The sequence below is a fragment of the Dioscorea cayenensis genome, unplaced genomic scaffold (genome assembly GCF_009730915.1).
Source record: "Dioscorea cayenensis subsp. rotundata cultivar TDr96_F1 unplaced genomic scaffold, TDr96_F1_v2_PseudoChromosome.rev07_lg8_w22 25.fasta BLBR01001076.1, whole genome shotgun sequence".
In the NCBI taxonomy this organism is placed as follows: domain Eukaryota; kingdom Viridiplantae; phylum Streptophyta; class Magnoliopsida; order Dioscoreales; family Dioscoreaceae; genus Dioscorea; species Dioscorea cayenensis.
In genome coordinates, this window is record NW_024087467.1 from 1 (window position 1) to 26,032 (window position 26,032).

General features: G+C 34.9%; 1 protein-coding gene across 1 annotated transcript; it reads left to right on the forward strand.

The window, feature by feature from the left end:
- The first annotated feature begins 24,451 nt into the window (after window positions 1-24,451).
- LOC120255571 lies at window positions 24,452-25,434 on the forward strand. Its single transcript, XM_039263377.1, has 4 exons — window positions 24,452-24,577; window positions 24,734-24,817; window positions 24,905-24,974; window positions 25,046-25,434. Exons 1-4 carry the CDS (start codon window positions 24,452-24,454, stop codon window positions 25,432-25,434), a joined length of 669 nt encoding a protein of 222 aa, XP_039119311.1.
- The last annotated feature ends 598 nt before the right edge of the window (window positions 25,435-26,032 follow it).

A 26,032-nucleotide genomic window follows, 5' to 3' on the forward strand; every position in this document is an offset into this window, starting at 1 on the left:
GGATGCTTACGGGCATAAGGGCTAGGCTGTAAGGAAGCTGGGAAAGATTTTCGCAAGCTTTACGGGACGACTTACGGTCATAAGCCCCATCCGCCATCCATAAGGTCTTCTGATTTCGTTATGATCCCGCTTATGGCTTTAAACGCTGGACTATAAGCCTCACTGTTCTGCTTCTCGCGACTGCCTTTACGGACATATGTTGTGGTCATAAGCTCCTCGAGATAGTTTTTATGGGTGTAAACCTTGCCCATAAGGTCCTCTGACTTGGCTTTGAATCCTCTTTATTATGAGAAGTATACCCGCAAGGTTTTCTGGCATAGACTTACGACGGTAATTTGCCTATAAGCCACCCAGTTTGCCTTGTCCTTGTTCTAATAATGCCGAGAGAGCTCCAACTTCATCATTTTCAGTCTAAATTACTTCTTTTGGATCTCCCTCATCTCTAAGCACTGCCTTAAGCCTGTTAATGCAAAACTCATAATATTTAGCATCGAATTTCACATTATGTTTCTAATGCATGCCAAATGAGTGTACAAATAAATATGAAAAACATGAACAATGTACACTCATCAAATTCCCCACACTTAAGCTTTTGCTTGTCCTTAAGCAAAATAGAACATTACAAACCAAGTGGAAGAAGTGTGCAACCTCAGGTGCTAAAGAATTTTGGAGTTTTACAAGTACTTCGGGTTTCCACAACACGAGAATGCTAAAAATTTCAAGTTCCAGAAATAGTGCACATTCTATTCAAGATTATCATTGCGTGTGTGTGTGTGTGTGTTACAACTTTCTACTTCACTTCTTTCAACCTAGAGGACTTCCAAAAGCAAATGACCACAAAAACAACTTCTCATGCATGAGACAGTAGTTTCACACATCTCCCAAGATAGCCCTTTCTCATGAACATTCAACGAGAGGCTTTCACACTTACAAGAGAGATAGCTCTTTCCACATCTTTTACTAATAAAGTTATGGCAGATTTCACTCACCTATAGAGGTAGCTCTTTCTCTCGTTAGGGCATACATAGTATCTGACTTGTCGAGAGTAGCTTCACACTTTTAATAGGGGTAGTTCTTTCCGTTTCTCAACTTTTTCACTCTCTTTTTAAAACAAATTCTTCCAAATTTGCAAAAAAAAAAAATTCTTCATAGGAAGTACAATGAATAAAACTAAATGAAGTCTAGCATGGTTTAAGTCGTTACAATAGAGAGGTTGTGTTCTCTAATTAGGTGAATAACCAAGAATAGCATGCACACTAAAAAAAATAGACTCAAAATGGAACAAACTCGCAAGTGTCTACCCTAATACTAAAAAACTCCTCTACATTTTCAAACACCATCATAAGTCATACTTGGCATGCAATAAGTGACAATGAAATCTAAACCCCTCCCCCCAGTCAAATCATACATTGTCCTCAATGTGTGCAAAAAAGAAACATACAAGGTAATCCAAATAATATTTGGGAGGTAATGGAATATGATTACTTCCCTGGTTCACATTCGTGAAATCATTAAAGCTTGCAATCAGCCTAGTGTGTCCATTATTGTGCCCTAGCAATGTGGGGGTCACTCAATGTCAAGAATTGACCGAGTGAGCATCCCTTTATAACTGAGGATGGTGGGTGTTGCAAATAAGTCCTACCAGGTGTAAAGGAAGAACATTAAAGCTCGACAAAGTAAAAATAACAAAACAAAAAATAAAAATCCACTAAAAGTCTCAAAATAAGTACAAACTAGTCAAGGCCAACCCTTGCCAATAATAAATACAAAGTTTGAAATGAAAATATAAATTAGAAATAAAAACTAGTGTTCGGGGGGTTGTCACATAGCGCAAGATCTTTCGGTGGATGCGGGGATGGATGAGAAGTAGGAGCAAGGAAAGCTGGAGCCGGAGGAGGGACCAATCTCGAAAGGATATCCAAGGCACAACCAAGGTCGGCCTCGATATGTGCCTGGGTAGCCATGATGGTCCGCTGGCCCTTCTATAGCTATAGCATAGTGGTCCGCATCTCCTGTATCTCTGATCATCGTCTAGAAGAAACTGTTACTGAACCTACTGGCTCTATAGCCGACGGTAGGAAAGACTCGCTGTCAGACTCTCGTTTGACTCCTCATCTACTAGTGGCTGCTTAGCTGGACCTAGGGTAAGGATGTACTCGCACTAGTGTCGAATGATCATCCCCATGGAGCAGAGGGTCTCCTGCCCCAAAGGAGATTGGGTACTGATTGTCGGGAGACCCTCAAGATGCTCCAAGAGTCCCATCCCTCGCATGAGCCGTATTATGTATGGGTCGGCGAGGATAGCGATCAGGCGCACTTGTTGGCCCTGATGAGTAAGAAAATCAGCCAACACGTACCCTAGATTGATGGGGTGATGATCCACCATGCTCTCCAAAAAATATAACTCTTGTCACCCCACCACCCCGATACTATCTGCATGACCTACAATAGAATGAATGAGTACAACATGTAGATACCTATGGCCTGGACAAATGAGGTACGATGCCTTCGTCAGCCTTGGCTCATAGCTTCGGCCCTTGTTGAGGCGGAGCCACACCCGCTCGGCTATACTCCCTAGGGAAAAATCAATGGGAAGCTCATCGTACTGCTGGGTCACAGTGAAGCTGGTGTTGTAAATGCCCAATAATAAGGAGAAATCTGTGTAACTTAGAGGCTGGGATTCTCCAAAAATCTGAAACTGTACCACCCCGAGTCGTTTGGCATCGTTTTCGTTTTTTCGTTTTTTGTTTTTGTTTCACTTTTGTTTTGTTTTTGCTTTGCTTTTATTTATTTTCATTTTTTTGAAAACAAAAACATGTTTGGATACACTAACTGTTGTGTAATTTTAAAGTTGAAAACAAAAATATTTTTGGTTCGCACAAAATTATTATGACGTTTTTTTATCATTTTTTTCAAATTCATATTTTTATTTTTTTTATAAAACTTTATTTTCATATTAGTTTACTTGATTTTATTATTAAATAAAATTAATAACATAGACTGGTATTATATGAGTAAAAAATATCTCATAAAAATTGTATCGTTTGAAACTAAAAATATTTTGGTGTTTGCCTTAAAAGATTTAAGATATATATATATATATGTTATATCCTAAATTATACAAATCAAGGGTAAAACAATAATTTTCATAAATACATTATAAAAACATAATGTTTTATACTATATAAACTAATTTGTATATTATTAAACCCAAATAATAAATTTTTATAAATATTTTTCTTAAAAATATTTATTAATTATTAGTATTAATTTGTAAAAAAATTGATATTTTAAAAAAATAAAAAATAATAAATGAAAGGAATTAAAAATTAAAAGGAGAGAGAGAGGGGGGGGAGCAAAAAAGGAAGGGGTTTGATAGTGTCAGGAAGAGGTTTGAGAACATTTCCAAAAAAATTTGAAAACATAAGGGGGCGTTTGGCATTGTTGCTAATTCCTATTTTTTGTTTTTAATTTCATATTCCAGAAACAAAATTGAGAAAACATGTTTGGCACTTTATTTTTGTTTTAAAAAATCTTGGCAACAATCGTCATGTTTTCAAAAAAACTGAAAACAATAATTTTTTTTTTTTTTTTAAACTGTTTTGGAAACATTTTCAAATTGAAAACAAAAAAAAAAGGAATTGGTAATAATGGCAAACAACCCCAAAGGACTTGAAACTGAAATATGTACAGTTTGGAATGACAACACGAATAACACTAGCATTTGGATGACCAACTCGTAGACAAAAGCATTTGCTTGCACAAGATGCGAATTCCGAGCAAATTAGAATGCCCACCATTGTCGATATATCTCTCTTTTGGAGAGGTTCTCTAATGGGAGCTTCGCAGTGAGGGTACTAGAAGAAATTATGGATTTCAGGGCTTAGGTGTGGATGCTGGTAGGATCTATTATTATTTTTAACGCATCTTTATTCATTTTTTTATTTATAAATAATATTTTATTATAAAAATATACACCAAAAAACCAATGGCAAACCTAACCATAATTAAGATTTTAAAATTTTAAAAAAAAATAAAGAGACTCAAATGTCTCAAAATATATTAGAGAGACTAAGGGCGTGTTTGGTTCGGAAGTGATTCAGTGAAGCGGTGGAAGTCTGGAAGTAGCACTCCGGTTGAAGTGAATACTTCAGCCATAAGTCACTAGTTCCGTGTGTTCGGTTGTAACGAGAAACATCACTTCAGGAAGCACTTCCTGTGTTTGAGTGGTAGAAGTGAGAATCTGAAAAATTTGACTTCAGCACTTCAAAGTGTTTGGTTGTTTGGAAGTAGAGATACAGTCACCACTTTAACCTAGTGGTAAACTTACCCCTTGCACTCAATGGATTGGAAATTTGTACAAGTTGAATCGCTTTACACCTTGGTGGGAAAATTTTTCTAAGTTGTAAAACTTTCTTCTCCATTAAACATTCTTATATATATATATATATATATTATTTTACTTTTTTTTTAACTCTTATTAATGCAATGAATTAATAAATTGCTTCCTTTGTATGAATGCCTTCAGCTGTTCATTTCCATTTCAGAAAATTTTCCAAAAGCAACACTGCATGGCGTGCAAAGCAATTTAAATTACATGCAAAGCAGCATGAAAACACCAACTACAATACCCCACATCAAATCGCCATAATTTAATCACCTAAAAGAAAATAGAAAAACAAAACAAGATGTATGAAATGCAACCCAAGCAGATTCTGGGGAAATAAGTTCCACACATAAGTTAACATGGTGCAAATAGTTCATAACATAAACATGGATACAAGAATGCATGATAATAGTCCAGGATTATGCATAACACTGATGCAGATATTATGGAATGTGAAGTCCACATAACAAACAAAATGGCATAGTGGCCATCATAATGAAAAGGCAGAAATGCATGCAACATGAAAGATATGCACCAAAAGCACTAAAACAGTCCAACATAGTCAAGATGGGTTTGATAATGGTTGATGGCCATTCAATTCTTACAGGTGATGAATTTCTAGATCCAGATTTTGCGTAGCGGCATCTTCTTCACCATGAAACCCCTGGCTTCATTTTCTCGTATCTTAAGATAGTCAAACACATCAACCAGCACATGCTCTTCAAACCCTTCCACCTCCATGACTTTGGAGTATAAAATTTCAGACCAATGTGTCAGATTTCTGATTGCAACTGCCATCTCACCCACAACAATTATGAGATCACTCATCATTGATGTGTTTCTAGTTGCTTTGGTTGGACGGGGGAGCTTTTGTGTCGATGAGAAGGCCAGGCTACTAGCGACTGGTGGTACAGAGTTGGGAACACCATCCTCTTCACTAGGATGCTCTAACAGGATGGACTCCACATTATCATTGTTGTTATCTTCATTGCCAGATTTTTCACCAAACTCCAAGAATAAAGATGTTGCGTACGAGCTCGTCGCATTATCCTCACTACAAATAACCATGAGCCCTTCGTAGTTTTCAATGGGGTGGTTGATGAAAGGTCTAGCAGTTGGATGTGCCAATTAGCAAAATAATTTACACACTGATATGTAATGCATCCATATGAAACCATTTGCAACATGAACCAATTTACGTCAATATAAGTTAGTGCAATAACATGATCAAGGGTTATTGTTTTCATTCTATCATCCCAACCTGCACCGCTAAGCTCCCTTACTTTTTTAATTTCAGCATATTGAGTCTTCAAAGTTCTATAATGATTCTCTAAATTATCAAGTGTGAAGTCCGTTTTGAACCTAGTGTTTACAGCCATAATAGTGAAGGAAAATGTAGCCCTTTTGAATGACTTATCACATTTAAGTCCTCCACTTGCTTGCTCAACAAGGACTAGAATCAGGAAATTATCAAATTTTTTTGTCCACCATTTGTTAGGGGCTTCATGTTTGTTCGCAGAAACCTTTGTAATGGTATGCTCATTCACGCGATCTTATCCCTCCATGATTCAATTCTAGTGGAAGAATAAAACATGGAAATTGTCAAACCATGAATGAGATAACAAAAATGGAATAGAAGCATGTATATGAATGCAGGATATGAACTCAAAACACAATAATGGCACAAATAATCCACCTATGAACAAGATAAAGAAAAATAATAGTGACATACATAATAGCACGATCTCGACTAGATAATTAGGCAGTTGACTAATACACCACAACTATTAAGATACATAACAGTGAAACATTAATATAATTGTCACACAAAACCACTATATCTAGTCCACATGTCATTTGCGATCTTATCCCTTAGTTCGGCCCAATACCGATTTTCACATCATTGTTCCCACCGTGACTGGCTTTGTAAAGATGTAAGTGGCCTTTCTTGTTTCATATCAAACAAGCACTAACTTGACTTGAGTCTTAAAGGGGAAGTGACAAGGCTCCCCGCAAGTGCACGGAGTTATCGAAGTAATAAATCCCAGGTGAGTGGGGTATCGTATCCACAGGGAAAAGGGAATAAAAATACTTAATTTGCCTCTTAACTATATGAAAGATGAATAGTGATATGTGTGACAAGATTCAATTCTCAAAAGTAAAACAACCCGGAAGAGAGCAAAAGTAAAGGAGAAGGTAAGGTAATTGATAAAGATGGGGTACCCGGGTATTGATCCGCCCATAAAAATTGTTTCAAGTGCAAGAACTCTCTATTATGCTTCCTAACTAATGCAATGGTGAGTCAGGGATATCCTTTAATGCATGGCCCCGGATCTAGGGTTAACCAAGCCTAATCCTCTACATGTCCCGGAGGAGAGGTTGAACAACCTCTCAACCTCGCACTCGTAAGAAGGATTGCATTAAGCTCTGGGGATTCCAAGTGATAAATCTCTTCCTAAATGTAGACCTAACCCTTGGTCCAGAAGAAAGGTCCCTAACCATAATTAAGCCCTAGATGCTAAAATCACCTCAACGCTTCACTCCGTTGCACTCGCAACTAAGCCCCAGCGGAGGGTCATCCCTGAGCTCATTCGCTCTATTATGGCCGCAAAGAACTCGAGGAACAGAGGTAGAATCTATCACACCGGAGGGGAAAGGGGACGCTCCTGTACCTCTCGACTCACCCTCTCAACCCTCTCCAATCAAGCTTTGCCTAACTCTCGTGGTGTGTCACTCACTCACAAGGGTTACCACATTAATTCTCAACCCTAGTGTCACTCTAAGGGAGTATTCAAACAATTAAACATTCAAGATTGGAATTCACAATAACATCAATTAATTGAAAGCATAATAAAAAGATTCAATGAAACTAATACATCCTAGGATTCACAAATACCCAAGTACCCACTAGGGGTTTAGCTCTCCATGGAGCACAATACAGATGATAATGAAATCAAATGTAAAAGAAAACAATCCATAGCAAAAAACCCCTCGATATTTGCGGCGATGGTCTTGTGGAGAGTCCTCTACTCGTCGCAAGATCCCCTTGTCTGGTATAAGATACGCCTCGCCGAATCAATCCGACGGAGGCTCCCTCACCAACCTTCTTCCAAAGAGATGACAATCTCGGAGTCATAGAACCTCTCCAAATCCCTATCAAATATCTCTCAAAACCCTAGCCGGCAGCCCTCTCTCAAGTTGGGGAAAAGATGGAGAAAAGAATCCTCCAATTGGGGCTGAAATCGGACTTAAATAGGGTTGGAATCGGGATTCCACACGGGCCTGTGGAATTAACGCACGGGCGTGTGGAATTTCCACACGCCCGTGTGGCTCCTCTGTTTTGCTCCTTCTTCGGCCGGCTGTGAACAGTACCTGCTATAGTGATTTGCTACAGTACCATACTACAGTAACGTCCCGAAATACTCCCGAATCCATGCTTTCATCGAGGTAATGTAAACGGGCACACATTCACGTCGTAGATTGTCTTGGTTCTTTAATAAACGGTCACGTTAGTGGAGATCTTGCTAAATATGCACAAGCCAGAATACTAGGATGTAACTGCCTTCGTGCCCCTCTGAATCATTGCCTTAGCTTGAATACAAGGAGGTTGGCACACATTCTAGCATTCTAAACCTGACTCGTGTCTCCGCGTTTGAACCTTCTCAAGATCTCCTCCAAATAATGCATAAAACGATCTACAATGGCTTCTTTCACAAATAATCGGCCTCACAACCCAACCTGCATAAAAGTACATAAATACACACGTATTAGCGCTAAAACCTGACAAAAGTAATACTCATCATAAAGAAAGAATGCTTCTCATTCTTATCGCACAAGCACTTATTAGGAAGAAAGGGTGTGATGTAAGGATTTTAAACCGATTCTTTAAGATGGTGAACGCTCTTTCAACATTGGAACGCAACATTGAATGCCTAAGATTAAAAAGCTCCTTAGGGTTTGTGGGTGGCCATCCACTGTGTTCCTTTAAGTGGTATCTAATGCGCGGTAAGGAGCTATAAATCTAGGCATTGTTGTGTAGCCAGAAACCAAAAAAAAATTGCCTATAAGAAAGGACTAAGGTCAAATTATATCACTTTTAAGAAATAAGGATTGAAATATAACTTTCCTACCTTCTAGTATCTTAAGGCCTTCGGGCTGTGGGTGAGCTATCGCATCCTTAAGAATGGTGAAGTCATTTGCTGATCCTTCCTAACCCGCCATCACATACATGAATTTTAGATCGGGGTTCACCACCGCGAGCATATTTTGAGTTAGGACTTTATGACCATGAAAATGAGGTAATTCTTGTGGTGGAACGGACGCATCAATATGAGTCCCATACAACAAACCTATACAATCCTACACAGCGAATGCAAGGGAAAGTTTTTCATGATCGATTTATTTGTAGGTCATTTAATTGAGTTTTTAGTTACTTGTTCATACTTTGAAAAATGGGTACCAATTAGGGCTACTTTCAATTTCGGGGTGACAAGTGCTACTTGGTGGGTGAACGAAGTTGTCACCGATTACACTTATTGCTCCAAGAACAAAATTGAAATAACGACTAATGGTTTCATCGAATGGGAGGAATTCAACTCCCATGGTCTAATTCTTGGTGTTGTGGCCAACTATGTCCATGAACATTGCCAATTGTTCTTCTACAGAGGTATTTCTACTATCTATGAGTAGGTGCTTGTCGCACAAAATGGATGCTAAGTGCATGAAAGGATCTACGTCCGTCCTAAGGTAGCTGACGTAATAATCTCGACCACTCCACAAAAGATGATCCATATGTTTCTTCCTAGTCAAGTCTTGAAAAATTGAAGGTTCCTTATATCTTGCAAGCCTACGAACATGCATGTCTTCGAGTAAAAAAGTGACAATGACAACCATTGTAGTGAATGCCACTGCCAAAGGCCTCACACGCTCATCTAGTGTCCAATTGTCCATCTCATAATCAGGGAATGAGTTATGGAAATTGCTAATTAATGTATATAATAATATAGCTTGTTGTTTTCAAGTTGATCACGACAGTGAAAATTATGACAAATTGAGTCAATTATATCAGTTGCCACTACACAATCTATAATTATAGGAAAATATATATGAACATAATACAATAATGTTGTGGGTGTACAATGGAAAATATAGTACTTATCTCATATGAATACACACAAGCATGAAGAAAAATATGAAAAAAAATTGAAGAAAATAATAAAACTAGAAATGCCTATTCATAAACAAAAGATAAATGAAAGTATGGAAATGAAACCAAAGAGGCCAATATAGCAATACATGAATAACAAAATCATTCCATGCCTATTCTTAAACAACAGATATAAAACTCTTGAGACCAAAAATAGAAATGCAGAAATCCATGTACCAAAAAAATTGTAAGTAACACAAAGCTTTCATGAAATCTTAAGAACATATTAGGTTATCATATGTGGGAAGTATGAATAACAGCAGGCTTATGGAAATCTGTGAAACTGAATATGAATTAAATTTACAAAATAGTCACATGATCCAAAACTATAAGAATAGAACTAGAGGGAGTAATATATAAATAGCACAAATATTCCATGACAAAAAAAACAACCAGTAGCCATAAACTTTACAAACATTCCATGCACAAACATTCCAATCTGAAAGGCACATGAGATCATGATAACAAGTACATAACAATCGCATTACAAAAATTAAATAAAAAAACATTATGAATAGTCTGAAAACCTCAACGGAAGGCAAGAATACTCATGGCAAAACATAATACGGACAAAAAATCAAGACGTAGAAAAACTACAAAAATACATTTAAGACAATCACCATGGCAACGTACAACAACATATCATAACATACATTCAAAACCCATCCATAGGAAAACTGCAGAAATAGGTAAACTTACATAAAAAAATCAAACAACCACCAAGATCCTCAGTCGAAAGCGTGTACAACAACAGATCTATAATAGAGAAACCTTAGGCTTTTTGAAGGTAAAGTTGGGAAAGTGGATGAAAGATGTGAGATCACAGGAAAGGTATGAGATCATGGGAAAGTGGAAGCCTATGGGGTGATTGTAACACTCCACGTGATGTCACGTGCAATGGAAGTCAGATGGTGAAGTGTGACTTTGGGAAAATTTTACCTAAAGTCAAATGGGGTAGTGGAGACCCTGCTGAAGTGTCACATCATTACTTCGGTCACATCATCACAACATGGGGAAGTGGTTGGAACTCTCCACTTCGGTGACTTCAGGGCTGATTTCAGTGAAACAAACACCCCTAAGGGCGTGTTTGGTTCATCAAAGTGGAGACCGAAGTGACTGAAACAGTGAGTTCCACACCACTTCCTTGTGTTTGGTTCACCGAAGTGGAGACCAAAGTGATGATTTGACAACTTCCAAAACCAGCCACTTCCCCATTTGACTTTGGTATAAAAACCCTTGAAATCATATTTGAGGCATTTGAGTTCCCTCACGTGTTATCACGTGCTTGGCTTGGGATCACCCCCGTCTTTCCCCATTTCCCAGGCCACTTTGCTTTTTGTTCTAGGGTTTCCATTACCTCTTTCCTCCTTACCATCCAGATCTCTCTGTCTTCCTCTTCGGCCGAGCAACCCGGTCTCTCTGTCACCGTCTACTTAGCCCCATCATCCTTCTCTTAGATGATTGCCTTTTTTTTGTTTGTCATCTACCTGTCTCTATGTCACTGACATGTATCTGAATTGCTTGTGTAAACCGCAAGTGCATGGGTGTCGAAGTAATAAAATACCCGGTGAGTCAGGTAGTCGAATCTATAAGGAACAGGGTTACTAGTATTAACTTCTTCCTTGCTAACTAGCCTAAGGATAAATGGGATATGTGATGATCTAATGTGCAGAGAAATAAATACCGGAGACGAATATGCAAGGGTAAAATAGAGGGAGATCTCAATCAATAAAGATGAGGTACCCAGGCAATGTTCCCCCTAGAATCTAAAATGAAGCTCAAGACCTGCTAAATATTTCTAAACTGAGTTTAATGAGTCATGGTAATCGAAGAACAACCGGCCCTTACCTCCAAGCCACCGGTACTAGTCCCCTACAAGGTCCCGGAGGAGAAATCGCTTAATCTCAACACCTCACACCCCATATGACCACAATAAGCTCAAGGGATACCTAAGAGTGAAACCGATTCCTAAAAATAGATCTAACCCTATTTCTAGACGAAAGATCCCTAACCCCGTACAAGGTCCCGGCAGAGAAATCTATCAATCTCACGCCTCACACCAAATATGGTTGCATAGAGTCTAGGGAATATGGAGATAGGAAACACTCATTGGAAGGGGAAGGGGACACTCCACTATCTCATAACTCACCCTCTCAACCCTCTTTGACCTTGGAGTTCTAACTCTAATGGAGACCTCTCTCATCAAAGTAATAAATCATGCATAGATAATTAACCACAAGGATCAATAAAACATTCAAGCCATGAGAATACAAGATTAAAACTCAAATCAACTCAGATTTATTCGAAAATATAAAGCAAATCAATACACAAGATAAGATCCTATGGTTCACATACCCAAATACCTACTAGGGTTTAGCCCTCCATGGAGCAAGTTACAAAACAAAGATCAATACAATGAATAGCAATGTAAAACATAGAGAAAACCCCCCTTGAATTCGTGATGATAGCCTTGATGGGTCACTCAACATCTTGAAGAATCCTTCTCCGAAGCTAGGTTACCAAAGGTTCACTCGATGCTATGACGGAGGAAAGATCGATCAAAGTTGGTGATGAACGGCCCCCAATCTTGCCAAAGACCTCATCTCCAAACCCTAGCCGTCTCACCCCTCAAGAGACGCATAGAAGATGTCAAAGAATAGGGCAAGAGGGCTATTTATAAGCACAAACTGCGTCTGTCACGTGCCTTGACAGGCCCGTGTGGATTTTCCACACACCCATGTGAGGTGCAGGAATTTCCACGTAGTCGCGTGGAATTTTCATGTGGTCGCGTGAACTGTGATTCTGCTACTGTAAAATACTGCATCGTTTTACTACAATACTTAGCTATAGTTCTTTTCACAAACGCGGTCCAAACTTTTCTCTTGAAGCCACATGGTCGGGCACACGTCCATATGGTAGGCTATAAAACTTTTTTTTTTCGATTCATCATTTGAAAGGTCTTGCATTCTTCACAAAGAGAAGGGGTATGGAGATGTGATTGCCTTTGTGCCCTTTCTACTAGCAAATTAGCTTAAATCTCCTTGGAAGTTGGCACACATCTCCACATTCATGAACTCCTCTCATATATTGGTCCTTGAATTGAACAAGAACTCTCAAAATGTGTTTTTATAGCCTATCTTTGCTTCCTTTTCTCCCTTTTCTCCCTTCAAGGTATTCACAATCTAATTGCACAAAAGAACACCAAATAGACTGTATGAGACATAAACCATGGTAAAAATAATGCTCAATGCACTCAAGCACTTATCAGTCACCGTCTACTCAATAGCCATTTCTCCTCCCAAAAATGTGTTGTTTTTTTTTTCTTTCATTTTCCACGCAGTTGCTTGTAGTTTGTCATTGTTTTACATTTTTTTCCATTTTGTTTTTTCCTTAAGTTTTTCAGAGGATGCGAACGTGAGTGTATTTTTTTTTAGGGTTTGGCTTCTCCCATTCTTCTTTTTTCTTACAGATATGCAAGAACATCATTTTGTTTTTTTTTTGGTTGATTCTTGTTTATTTATCATGCAATCTTCTTACCATCATTTTTTCTCAGTTTGGTATTTTCTTTCAGTGCAGAGCTTCACTTAATTTAGGTTTTTTTTATTTTGGTTTAATTCTATGTGGATCTTCATATGCCGTAAATTTTTTCCTTAGATTTATTCTTCTATTTACTTGCAGTTCTTGAAGGCATGTAATTTTTCCATGTTTTTTTATATATGTTCCGTTTATTTCTGATTTATTGCTCGCCATATTTTCATAGTTTGCAATTTTTTTTAGTGTATATCTTTCTTATTTCCTTATAGATATTCATAGTATCTACTCTGAGATTTGTGTATTTTAATTTATTTTTTTTTGGCTTTATTTTCATACTAACTACATAATATGAAAGCCATTTTGAGTTGTATTTTCCTATTTCTTATACACATCTTCCTACCATGTTATTTCGTTGTTGTATTTTATTTTTGTTTTCCTGGTCTAATCATAGCATGTTCTGGCATGTTTAAATGTTGTTTTTGCATTAAATTCTCATTTCATTCATTCACTACCTTTTAACTTGTCCATATTCTGCTGGTTTAGCTTTGCGTTATACATAAATAATTTTGTTATTTTCTTGGCCTATGTTCTGTTTATCTGTGAACAGGGTGTAAGGTGGATTTTTGTGTTAATTTCTTTGGTTTGATTGTTATCCTCAGACTTTGGTTAATTTTGCCCTGCATTACCTATTGTCTAATTTATACTCTTATTTTTATATGGTACTCATTTCATTTTAGTTTGTTCTAGAATGAGTATTGGTCAGTTCTCATATTATTCTTCATGCCAATAACAAATTTCATTTCAAATATATCGCAGCGTTCAATAGCAATACGCATTCCATATATTCCATGTATGTTTTCCTGCTATGAGTACCTTGATGCTTCTACTTCTGAATATTTGTTGTTTCTTTTGATTATTTCATGAATTGAGTACTATGTTCTACTCCTTTGAATTATGTCATGATCTTTACAGTCCATTTATTTTTTAATGTGTTGTAGTGTTCTATAGCAATATTTTATATATTTATATTACCTTTTCTTTTCTTCATCTAAATACCATGATGTTTATTTGTATGCTTCTTCTAAATTTGTTGTTTCGTTTGATTTCCTCACCAACCAACTTCAAATTTCATATGCATGTTGTCTGAACCTTTGAAAGTTTGTTTCATTGCTCTATATAAATGTGGTCTGCAAATTTTTTTCTTTATGTTTTCCTTTTTAAAAACTATTTTTCATATGTATGTTTGTTAAATTTGTTGCTTCTTATGCTTCTTTCATGAATTGAGTACCATGTGTTTGCTCCTTTGCATTATGTCATGATCTTTACATTCCATTTATTTTTTAATGTGTTGTAGTGTTCTATAGCAATATTTTATACATGTTTATTATCTTTTGTTTTCTTCATCTGAATACCATGATGTTTATTTGTATGATTCTTCTGAATTTGTTGATTTATTTGATTTCCTCACCAACCAACTTCAAATTTCATATGCATGTTGTCTGAACCTTTGAAAGTCTTTTTCATTGCTCTATATAAATGTGGTATGCAAATTTTTTTTCTTTATGTTTTCCTTTCTGAGAACCATTTTTCATGTGTATGTTTGTTAAATTTGTTGCTTCTTATGTTTCTTTCATGAATTAAGTACTATATTTCTGCTCCTTTGCATTATGTCATGATCTTTACATTCCATTTATTTTTTAATGTGTTGTAGTGTTCTATAACAAAATTTTATACAAGTTTATTATCGTTTGTTTTCTTCATCTGAATACCATGATGTTTATTTGTATACTTCTTCTAAATTTGTTGTTTCATTTGATTTCCTCATCAACCAACTTCAAATTGCATATGCATGTTGTCTAAACCTTTGAAAGTCTACTATTGTCCTTTACTTATTTAAATTGTGTTTCATTGCTCTATGTAAATGTGGTTTGCAATTTTTTTCTTTCTATTTTCTCTTCTGAGAGCCATTTTGCATGTGTATGTATGCTAAATTTGTCGTTTCTTATGATTCCCTCACGAAATGAGTGCTATGTGTCTATTTCTTTACATTATGCCATGATCTTTACCTTCCATTTATTTGATGATATATTTGAATAGTCTATAGCAATATTGTTTCCAAATTCAATAACTTGTTCTTTATTTATTTGAATAGCAAGATGCTTAGTTGTAGCCTTTTGTTGTTCCTTTGCATGATGCTTGACTGTTCATGAAATTTGCGTTATTGGATTATTAGGGGTTTCCATTAAGTAGGCATCTATGTATATATAGATAAACTAAGTTGGTAGCTGGCAATTCATGAGTGGTGTGTACTGAATTCAGTTAGTAGCTGCCTATTAAAATCAATAATGTTATCCTTATTATGTAGATGGATAGTTGGATTGTTAATGAATGTGTGAGGCCATTGGTTGAGGCATTCACTACCATTGTTGTGGTTGTTGCTTGCCTAATTGAGGAAATGAATGTCTCTAGGCAACGAAGAAGGAACCATCCATGTTTCGGGACCTAACTAGCAAAAAGCATATGAAACATGTTTTAAGGAGTGGTCATGACTATTGTGTGAGCTACCTTAGGATGGATGTAGGTCCTTTTATGCATCTAGCATCGACGATTTCATAAAAGGGCCTACATATAAAATCATAGCTGGAACTAAACGTAGAGCCAAACGTAGAGAACGCTCCGTAGGTAATAGTATTTAGCTACGATTTCATATTTTCATAGCTGAAACTTGGAACCTTTCTCTACGTTATTTTCGTAGAGAAATGTAAACGAAATTTGTGGCTGAATTTAAAAAATCGTGGAGGGAAAAGATTATTTGCTACGAATAAAATTGTAGGCAATAGTTTCCTTAATTCTCTACGAAATTTAGTTACAAAAAAATTTCATTGAGAATAGTGGATTTGTCTTGTTCCATTATGCCTTCTCTATGATAATTTTCGTGGAGAATTGTGGGATTTGTCTACAATTTTCGTATTCATAGTGACTTTATCTTGTTTTATCATGCTCTAGCTACAATTATTTTTGCAGTCAATGTTTAACAAATTGTAGGCAATGGTTTAAATTTTCACTGCTATATTAATATGAAAATCGTGCTAATAATTCATTGTTAATATAAATATTGAATTCAAAGGTATCCAAAAGTAAAATGTTCAATATAACCATTTGGTCTACAATCATTCCAAAAACTAAGTTACCGTCCAAATACAAAAACATCAAAAGACCAAAGTATTAATGCTAAGTTGTCTCTACCACATGTACCATAAAAGAAATCCATGCAAATTTGTGTCCCACTCCTTTGTCAATACTTTTCCTGCAATAAATTATAAAATAAAATTATTATATATATCACATATAATATTTCATAAAAAAAACTTAAACTTTTATTTAAGAGTTGCTCTTAGAATAAGTTTGTTATCCAAGCAAAAAGAAGTAAATACCAAAGATATCAAACCTGAGAAAATTACAACAACCATATAGTGATTAAACTTGGTGATCATCTTGTTTATCTCCACTGCACAATAAATAAAAAATGTCAAATAAAAACTTTTATTAAGTTGCATCATATGTGGTAAACATAATCATATAATACCTTTGACTATTTTCTTCATGCTTATCATATTTTGCTCCTAATATCTGCCTTAAAATTTTTTCATGTTTTGTCAATTGAGCTCGATTGGTTTTATTTTCAAGAACTTCAGTTTCATATTTCTCTTTCCACATATTTTTTTCTTCTTCAAGATCTTTAATGATCTTAGCATGTCCACATCTTGAAGCATTTGGCTTTGGACCATAACCTAATCCTTTAATATACCCAGATCGAGTGCCAAGAACCTCATCACAAATTTTGTCAACGTCAATATCTTGATTCTCATCTATAGATTTCTTAAGCTTTTGCTATAGTGTACACTAAATTCACAAAAAAAAAAAGTATACATCAAACTTTCAATAATATAAATAAAAATCTATATAGATATCATAATTAACTCACTTAGTTTGCTTCTGCTTCTAAAGATGTCCATCCTTTTACTTTCTTATAGTGAGTGCTTTTATACAATTCAATCCTATTACACTCATGTTGTTCCCCACTTTCATCATTCTTCTTCATCTATGTCATGGGAAAAAATAGAAGTGACTATATATAAACTCCATTTATAAGATTGAAAGTTATGTTTAGATCTTACAAGTTCATGACGAATAACAACAAAGGATTTGGATCCTTGATTATGGGGTGTTTTCATATACGATCTGCTTACTTTCGCTTTTTTTAGCCCTTTTCTATAAAAGAAAAGTTCAACAGATTCTTGAAATCAAGTAATATACAAACACATTGCTGATAATGATTAACAAAAAACATGTATGTACCTTAGGTTTATCATTATCCCAATAATCACACAAATCCTCCCAATGTACTTGAGTAATAAACTCATTAGGTTTCTTCTTCCTTGCATCCTCATAATCAGAAAAACTCAAATAGTACTTCTTCAAAGACTGACGATGATCTCTAATTATATTTTTCGATATAGCAACTACACAATCAGCTATCCTTGGATTTGTCTCGATGTCAATAACATCCAAATTCATCTGAAAAGAAATTACTAAATCAACAGTACATAAACTACATATCTTATTTAATATAAACCATTCTTACCCTACGATGATCAAATGATGGTTTTATGTGCTCCTTCCAATCAAGTTTCTTGAATGATCATGGACAAGGTAAATAAGTCCAAGCAATAACACCTAACTCATTTGATAGCTTTGCCGATTGAACCCGGTCTAATGGTCTACCTTGATCTATGTCAATATAAATAGAAAGCTTACTTTTTGTTATTTTCACCACCTTTTGCAAATCGTAACCTCATGTCACACCTCTGCAATTTTTCTTTGTTGCACTAGAAGCTACAAAAAAAATTCAAAGTTTATAAATAATGCAATATATAAAACAAAAAAAAAAACTCATATAGTATAAACATCCAATGTAGTAAAGATGACTATAATAAACACAAAGTATACATTTTAACTATGTTTATTTAGCTAATATTAAAAGCATCCACAAAATAAACAAAGGTAAATAAATAATTTCCAACTTACATCCAAAAAAAATGAATTTTTGTCCTAAAGTTTTCTATGTCATCTTGACAAAACCAATCTTCCTTAAGTTAAAGAAAACAATAAATAAAAAATAACTCAATGTTAGCAATGTGAATAAATTTTTAATTGCTATGATGTATAAATACGCAATTCATTATTAAAGGCTAACTTACAAAATATGGGTAGCCATCTAAAGCAAAATTTGTAGGGACATTTAAAATAAATAAATATAATTAGTAGAGAACAAAGATGCCACAATCCACACCATTTCTTTGTTGCAGAACCTATCATAGTAACATTGTTAAAAATTGTGTCATTATATTAAATAATGCAATGTTATATATAAAGATATGTGGCAGAAAATGGTCACATTGGGAACAAGAAGAGGAATCTTGGATATAGTCACTTTATTCCCATCTCCTGCCTCAATTCGACAAATGTCCAATACAAATCTAATATCAAAAAATAATAAATATGTGTAAATTGGCAAATAAACTTGGTTGAATAATGAAATAAATAAATGACGTATAAAAACATAATTTAAGGTTATTCAATAAATTTGGCTTGTCTATAAACAAACTAAACAATATTAATTCATAATGTAAGTTTCAAGGATAATAGTACGCCCTCAAGATACTCGGCACCAAAAAGAGAACAAAAAAGAAACCTTATTTATCTAAAGGAAAAGAAAGGTGGAAAACAAGTGCATACCTTCCTATATTTGGCTTCAGCCTCTCTGAATTTGCTTGATAAAGTGAATCTAATAGTAACATGAAAGGCTTCTCAATGTTTGGTTGCCTATTTTCACAAAAGTTGCAAAGGATAAGAAGGCTCAAGTGTCCCCTTTCATTTAAAAAAACACATTAAATAAATTAAGGCACACCAAGTGGAAAAAAAAAAAAGAATTTTTATATGGAATAGAGTTCACCAACAAACAATGGGAATGAACACATATTTTTTTTTTTAAGTATCTTCTTCATTTTGATCCACTTGAGCACCTTGTCCTTTATCACCTTGCTCTTGTACATAGAAAACCATAAAGAATCAAAACATATAGAAGACCTCCTCTTTTCTTCAGATAAGATTTTCCATAGATGCATACATTAATTAGAAAAATGACATATTACCAAATAACAATTAAAACCATATATAGTTATATTAGTATAAATAGCTCAAAACAATATAACTTACTCAAAATAAAATTTAAACTTATCAGTATCTATCATGCTCTCGTTATTTGAATACAATGTTCTACTACTCTGAATCCTTTGTGAATGCCTCTTCTTGCGTTGATGAAGGTTCTTTGTGGTTGAAGTCTCCTCACGCACTATCTCATTCATTGTCCTTGTTACTCTATTCCATGTTTCAAACATAGAAGTAGCATGTTTTTGTGAGCAACCATGCACATAAAAAATCATCCATAATCAACAAGAACAAACACATACACATATATAAGCAAACCCAAAAAATAATAAAATTGAAATGTTTGACTAATGTTAGTGGTGACTTACATCAACAGAGCAGATCATACCACAAACAACAAGATAGAGTTAAAACTACATTTATTTTATTTACTACTGCAATTTGTGTTTTTTTACAAAGAAAAAATAACAGAATATACAAACAGACATTGGCATTTATTTATCCTCAAGGAAGCTTAGTTCCAATAAAAAATCACAAAGAGCCTATGAACATAGCATTAGCACATGCTACAATTTAATTGGATGGAAACATGTACATGAAAAGTATCTCACTTCAATTTTCAATAGATATTATGGATGTTGTCCCCAATATCGAAGAACAACCAGCCCAAAAAATATCAAACATAAATCCATTCAAAATATAGGATGAAAATGATATTGTTTGCAGATAGAATATTGGATGTTACTCTATTAAAAATGCTAAACACTAATTAAAAAAAAAAAAGAAATCAATTCCCAAAACTAAGCAAAATTTTACAAAATGGCCTCAATATTAGCGAAAGGCATCAAAGCCTCATTGCCACAATCAACAATAATTATCTGGTTCATTCCTTATCTGAACCCCATTACACCACACATAAATAAACATCACTATGCAATGCAAGCCATAAAACTTGCTCATAAGAAGCAACTTCAACTATAACACTCTCTACATCAAGATGTTATTTTTATGATTCCAAGTGCTACTAATATCTTGCATTAGACTGGGTCAACTAATCTAGCTTTACTTCCAATATTACCTGCCAACATTCTAAGAACTTGTCAAACCAACCAACAGCAACTTAAGCATGTTGGATATTGAAAATCCAAACACTTGTTACAGTCCATTGACTATAAACGACATAACACAATTATTCATCTCATCATGAATGTATCCAATCACCACAAATTGCATGGCAAAATTTATCAAGTGTTTTTTTCCAAAAAAAAGGTTACAGTCAAGACAATAATGGTCCTAGCTGAAAAGCCAAAGCTTTCAACTAGTTAAAACTATCCATGCAAACAAGCTTAATGGGAAGTCTCTAAGATCCATTAGAGAAAAAATGTGAGAAAGATTTCAATTCTGGCAAAAAAGGGCTCTATAATTGTGGAACTCGAAAAATCTAATTCATAGTTCATTAGAGAAAAAATGCGAGAAAGATTTCAATTTCTCTTCTAGCAAGAATCCTAGATGGTAGTTATTAGGTTGGAACACCTGAACAATCAGCACAATTTCTCATTTTTTTTAATTTACTTCCATCTGAGAAATTAACCTTCCACTTTGGAACGCAAATAATTGAAACATCAAATAAAATGATAAGGGATGAGATTTAAACGTACAATGCAATCAACCTTCCACAACACTAGATAAACTTCCGATCACATACCCCTTGCTCCCAGATCTCACATCTGTAAACGATAATCGAAATGAAAACAAAAAATAATAAATTGGCATCAGGATTCAAAGCAAAGTCTGAACTTACAAGCAAAGATGCCACCGCCGAGCAGAAGAGCACCATAGGGGGCCGAGTAGCGAGAGCAAAGGTCACTACACGCGGCAAAGGATGGACGGGGCCTGCTTCAGTGTGCGATTGGACGATCGTGGAGCGGAGAAGGGAGGGAGAAGCCCATATTAATACTTGAAAGTAGGAGCAAAGGGAGAGAGGAGAAGATTGAACGATGAACTACTAATTCCCGATGTGGTGGCCAATCTGATGTAGAAGAGCCGTCCCCCACACAAGAGAGAAGAATGGGGAGAGAAATTAGAGAGAAAAGAGAGAGAGTGAGGGCTCTAAGGATTTTGGGTTTTCCTTTTTATTAATGAAATTATTTTGAAGTAAGTCATCATTATTTCTAAATGTAAATTAAAAAAAAATCATCATAATAATTATTTATCATAAATTATATAATCATCTAAAAATTAAATTATATAAAATAATGAGTTATTAGTTAATTCTCACTGCCAACTAACTTTCTATTTTATATGATTTGCTTATAATCTCATTAATTTATATAATAAAATTATCTTTTAATAATATTTTTTTATCTAATATAGAAATATCAAATATATTATATCAAATATATTGTAATACAACATTTTAAGTATTATTAAAAATAATTACAATCAAATATTTATCCACCAAAAACAAAATAAAATATTGATTTTTTAAGTAGGTTTACTAGTGAAAGTTAATCTCTACAAATTTTTATTTAATAATTATTTATTTTAAACTATTTAATCTCACAAAAATATGTTTCAAATTAATTTATCAAAATAATGTGTTGGTTGATTTTTCTATTTAGAATTGCATACAAATATTTTTTTTAATATATATATATATAATGTTTACATATAATTTTTTACATATTAAATTAGTGCTTAAATATTTTTGCTACGATCTGTTTCATAGATAAAAAACTCCTCATTTTATTACGGAATAAATCGAAGCTATCCAAAAATTTTTGTAACCCATAGTTTTGCCGCCAAGAAGTTTTTGGCTCCAAAAAAATATTTATATTCTACTACGTTTTATTATTCGTACCTAAAGTTTAATCCTCTTTTATCTACGATATCTTTTCGTAGACATAAAGTTTCATTTTTAGCTATGAAATCAATCGTAGCTAAGAAAAATTATTCGTAGGGCATTGTTTGTTAGAAAGTAGAAATTGCTTGATGCCTAAGAGTATTTAGTTTCTTCTACGAAATCAACAAAACATAGACAATAACATGTTTTTAACTATGAAAATAATGGCGAGGCATAAAATAACATAGATAATAATCACATTTCTTGTAGTGCGAGGAACATTTATCCATGTTCTTGCATAGTGGTAGTCACAATACAAAAAATAGGACCATGAGGATTGAATATGTTCGATCTGGGGAAATGATTACTCGATATTTTAATAATGTACTCAGTGCTGTTTGTGCCATTCGAGATGATTTTGTACATCCCCTAGCGCCAATTGTCACTCAGAAATTGAATGGAACCCGAATTGGCATCCATTTTTCAAAGTAAGTAAATTTGACATATAACATAAATTTAATAATTTCCCCTTAAATCATTCATTCCATGTTCCTTCATATACTTTTGTCATGTAGGATTGTATAGGTTTGTTAGACGGGGCGCATATTGATGAGCCTGTCCCCCCTCAAGAACTACCTTAGTTTTGTAGTCGGCAGGGCCCAACACAGAATGTCTTGGCTGTGGTGAACCCTGACTTGTAGTTCACCTATGTGTTGGTGGGCTGGGAAGGATCAGCGAATGACTTCACTATCCTAAAAGATGCACTATCAAGATCACAACCCTAAAGTTTAAAAATGATAGAAGGTAGGAACCTTGCATTTTATCAATTAAAATAGTACAAGAAAGTCCACTTGACGAATGCCATTATTGTAGGAAAATATTATCTTGTAGATGCGATTATACCACTATGCAGGGTTTCATAGCGTCGTATCGAGGTGTTAGGTACCACTTAAAAGAGCATAGTGGAAGGGCACCAACAAACCTGCGGTCTTGAGTAGAGCGCGCTTTCGCAATCTTGAAGAACCATTTAAAAATTCTTACATCGCATCCATTCTTCCCATTTAGAACACAGGTTAGGTTAGTTATTGTATGTTGTATATTACGTAACTACATAGCAGGTGTCGACCCAAATGATATGCTCTTGCATGAAGGAAGCACTCAACATGATGACCAAATCATGTCATCACAAGCCCGATCACAATGAGAACAGCAAGAAGAAAATCGACAATGGATTGAACTTAGAAACAAGATAACGAATGACATGTGGACTCGATATAGTGGCTTTGTCTTTGTGTGATTATTACTTGTAGCTTTGTTATGGGTATTACTAAGGACATCTTTATCGCTGCATATTTGCTTATTGCAAATTTTCTTTTCTTTAACCTAGAATGGCTGGACTACATGTTCTATTTAAATGCTTCACTTGTTCTTTTATGGTTTTTATCTTTATTCCTCATAGGTTTATTTTTTTCCCTTGATTCACTTCATCTTTCTTGTTTTTTTTCATAGTTTACAATTTCATAGGTTGTTCTTTTCCGTGATTCACTTGTTTGCTGTTAATCCCATCTGAAAACTGTCATATTATTATGAACCAATTAAAAGGATTACTGCTCTGAAATCCAAACCCTGTAAGTATTACTTCAGTGTTCTAATTTGTGAAATCTTGTAATTGGTCCCATGTAATATCACTGTTCATATACTGTTGTTTTGATGTTAGATCACTGTTTCATTAGAATTATGGCTTTTGTATTAATACTGACCTGCTGATTTGTCTTGATATTCTTTTGATTGCTTCAGTGTTATAATTATTAATTACTAACTGAAATTCTATACATTGACATTGTTAAATTGTTTATATTCTATCATTTCAGTTCTTATTCACTATTAGCATTTTTTTCACCCTTGATTCTTTGTGTTATTAATTAAGAATGCATTGATTGGTATATCATTATTAGCTTTTAATGTATTACATTACTAGAATCTATCATTATTACACCATTGTTACATTTGTTCTTCAATGATGATTCTCAATGTATTAATTCTTGTGATTCACATGTTCTTATGATTTCTGTATTGTCTTGTGACAGTAATTTTCATTCGTTTATTTATTATTCATTTATTTTCTTGCATATTATTCTTGTGATTTAGTATGTGATATGAATGTGTAAGATTGTGCAATTGCTGTAATTTCCATCAAAAAGTTGTGATTATCTTACATAACTACCATTTCTCCATTGGAATTCTAGCGGCTATGGAGGGTATCGAGCGTGCAACTGAGAAATCCTCATCAAAGGCATCTAGCAGCAAGCGGGGTACCTCTAATAAGAGATGGAAGGCTGGATATGATAGTTTATTTATTCCACTTCTTGTTGAACAAGTCAGAAAAAGGCTGAAATGTGACAAATCATTTAAACGAGCTGCATTTGTCTTTGCTGCTATCGCCTTCAATTCTAGGTTTAATACTAACTTTAGTAATGAGAACATTGAAAATCATTATCGAACTTCGAAACCATGATATGCTGAGATAAAAAAGGTGAGAGATCTCAATGGTGCAAGTTGGGATGATGCCACGAAGACCATCACACTTGATCCCATGGTTGCTTTGACCTACGTCGAGGTAACATGGTTCACCTTTCATGATAATAATAGTATGGCGTACACATGTTTATATGTGCACTTTGTTGTTAATGTCATTGTAATATAGGCTCACCCGGCAGCCAAGGCTTTTATAAACAAACCAATTGAAAATTATGAAGCATTGAGGATTATATGTGGTGAGGACAATGCAACATGCTCGCATGTGACTTCTCTATAAGCTGATTTCAGGGATAATCTGAACACGAAGGCAACAATATGGAGAAATTTAATGAAGTCACAGTAGAACAGCCAAGCGATGATGATGCTGATGCAAACTCTGCCAGATCCATTGTTGGTAACCCCGCCACATCATCTACACCAAGGTCACAACGTTCAAGTAGGGGTTCAAAGAACCCTTCTATAATGGGTGATCTCATTGTTGTGGTGGGAGAAATGGCATCTGCCATTAAGAACCCCACCCATTTGATGGAGACCTTGTATGCAAAGGTTATGGAGGCTGATGGTTTTTATAAGAAGGAACTTATTGAGGTGTTTGATTATCTGCAGCTTCATGAGAATAAGGCAAGAGGATTCCTAGTGAACGATATGGAACTCAGGAAGGATTGGATTGAAAAATTTCTATCTAAGATGGATTGATTTAGCACCTACAGTGCTTGGGCCTCACTTAACTGGATCTTGCTTCTACTACCTAGTTATTTTATTGCATGTTTCTGCATTTCATGCATCATGATTGACTCATGTTTTGTTATGGGGTGACCTAGCATGGGACATCTTGCTGTGGTTGCATCTGTTTATGCATTTCATTTGTTTTGGCTTTTTGCATTTCATGTTGTTGACATGTGTATGTTTGTCTAGACCTACTTGTATTTTTGTTGCTCTACCAGGTTTAGATATTTGTTTGTTTGTCACTAACATGGCTATCTTCCTTTTTTTGTTTGAATTTCAGGTTATGGTAGGATGGCAATGATGAAAGGTAAATTGTAACATTGCACTGAGGCATAGTTTTGTAATATGAGACAAAGTCCAAAATGGGGCACTAGCGGGGCAAATTGACGGCACTTCGATGCCAGTATTTTCCAGCCATTGCGTATCTGATTTGCTAATTTGGTTGTTGTACTATTTTATTTTTAGGTTGTAACCAATTTTTTATGTGATTATTTGTTATTAACTAATTTATACAAGTGTAGCGAGGCAATTAGGAGGCACATAGTGCCTCCAACACAGCCACCTTGTA

Excerpts from the sequence above, each read along its gene's own strand:
- LOC120255571 (XM_039263377.1), top strand. The coding sequence starts at position 24,452 with ATGGAGGGTATCGAGCGTGCAACTGAGAAATCCTCATCAAAGGCATCT. Across the intron at positions 24,818-24,904 it reads TTGCTTTGACCTACGTCGAG|GCTCACCCGGCAGCCAAGGC; the intron begins GTAACATGGTTC and ends ATTGTAATATAG. Across the intron at positions 24,975-25,045 it reads AGCATTGAGGATTATATGTG|GCAACAATATGGAGAAATTT; the intron begins GTGAGGACAATG and ends CTGAACACGAAG.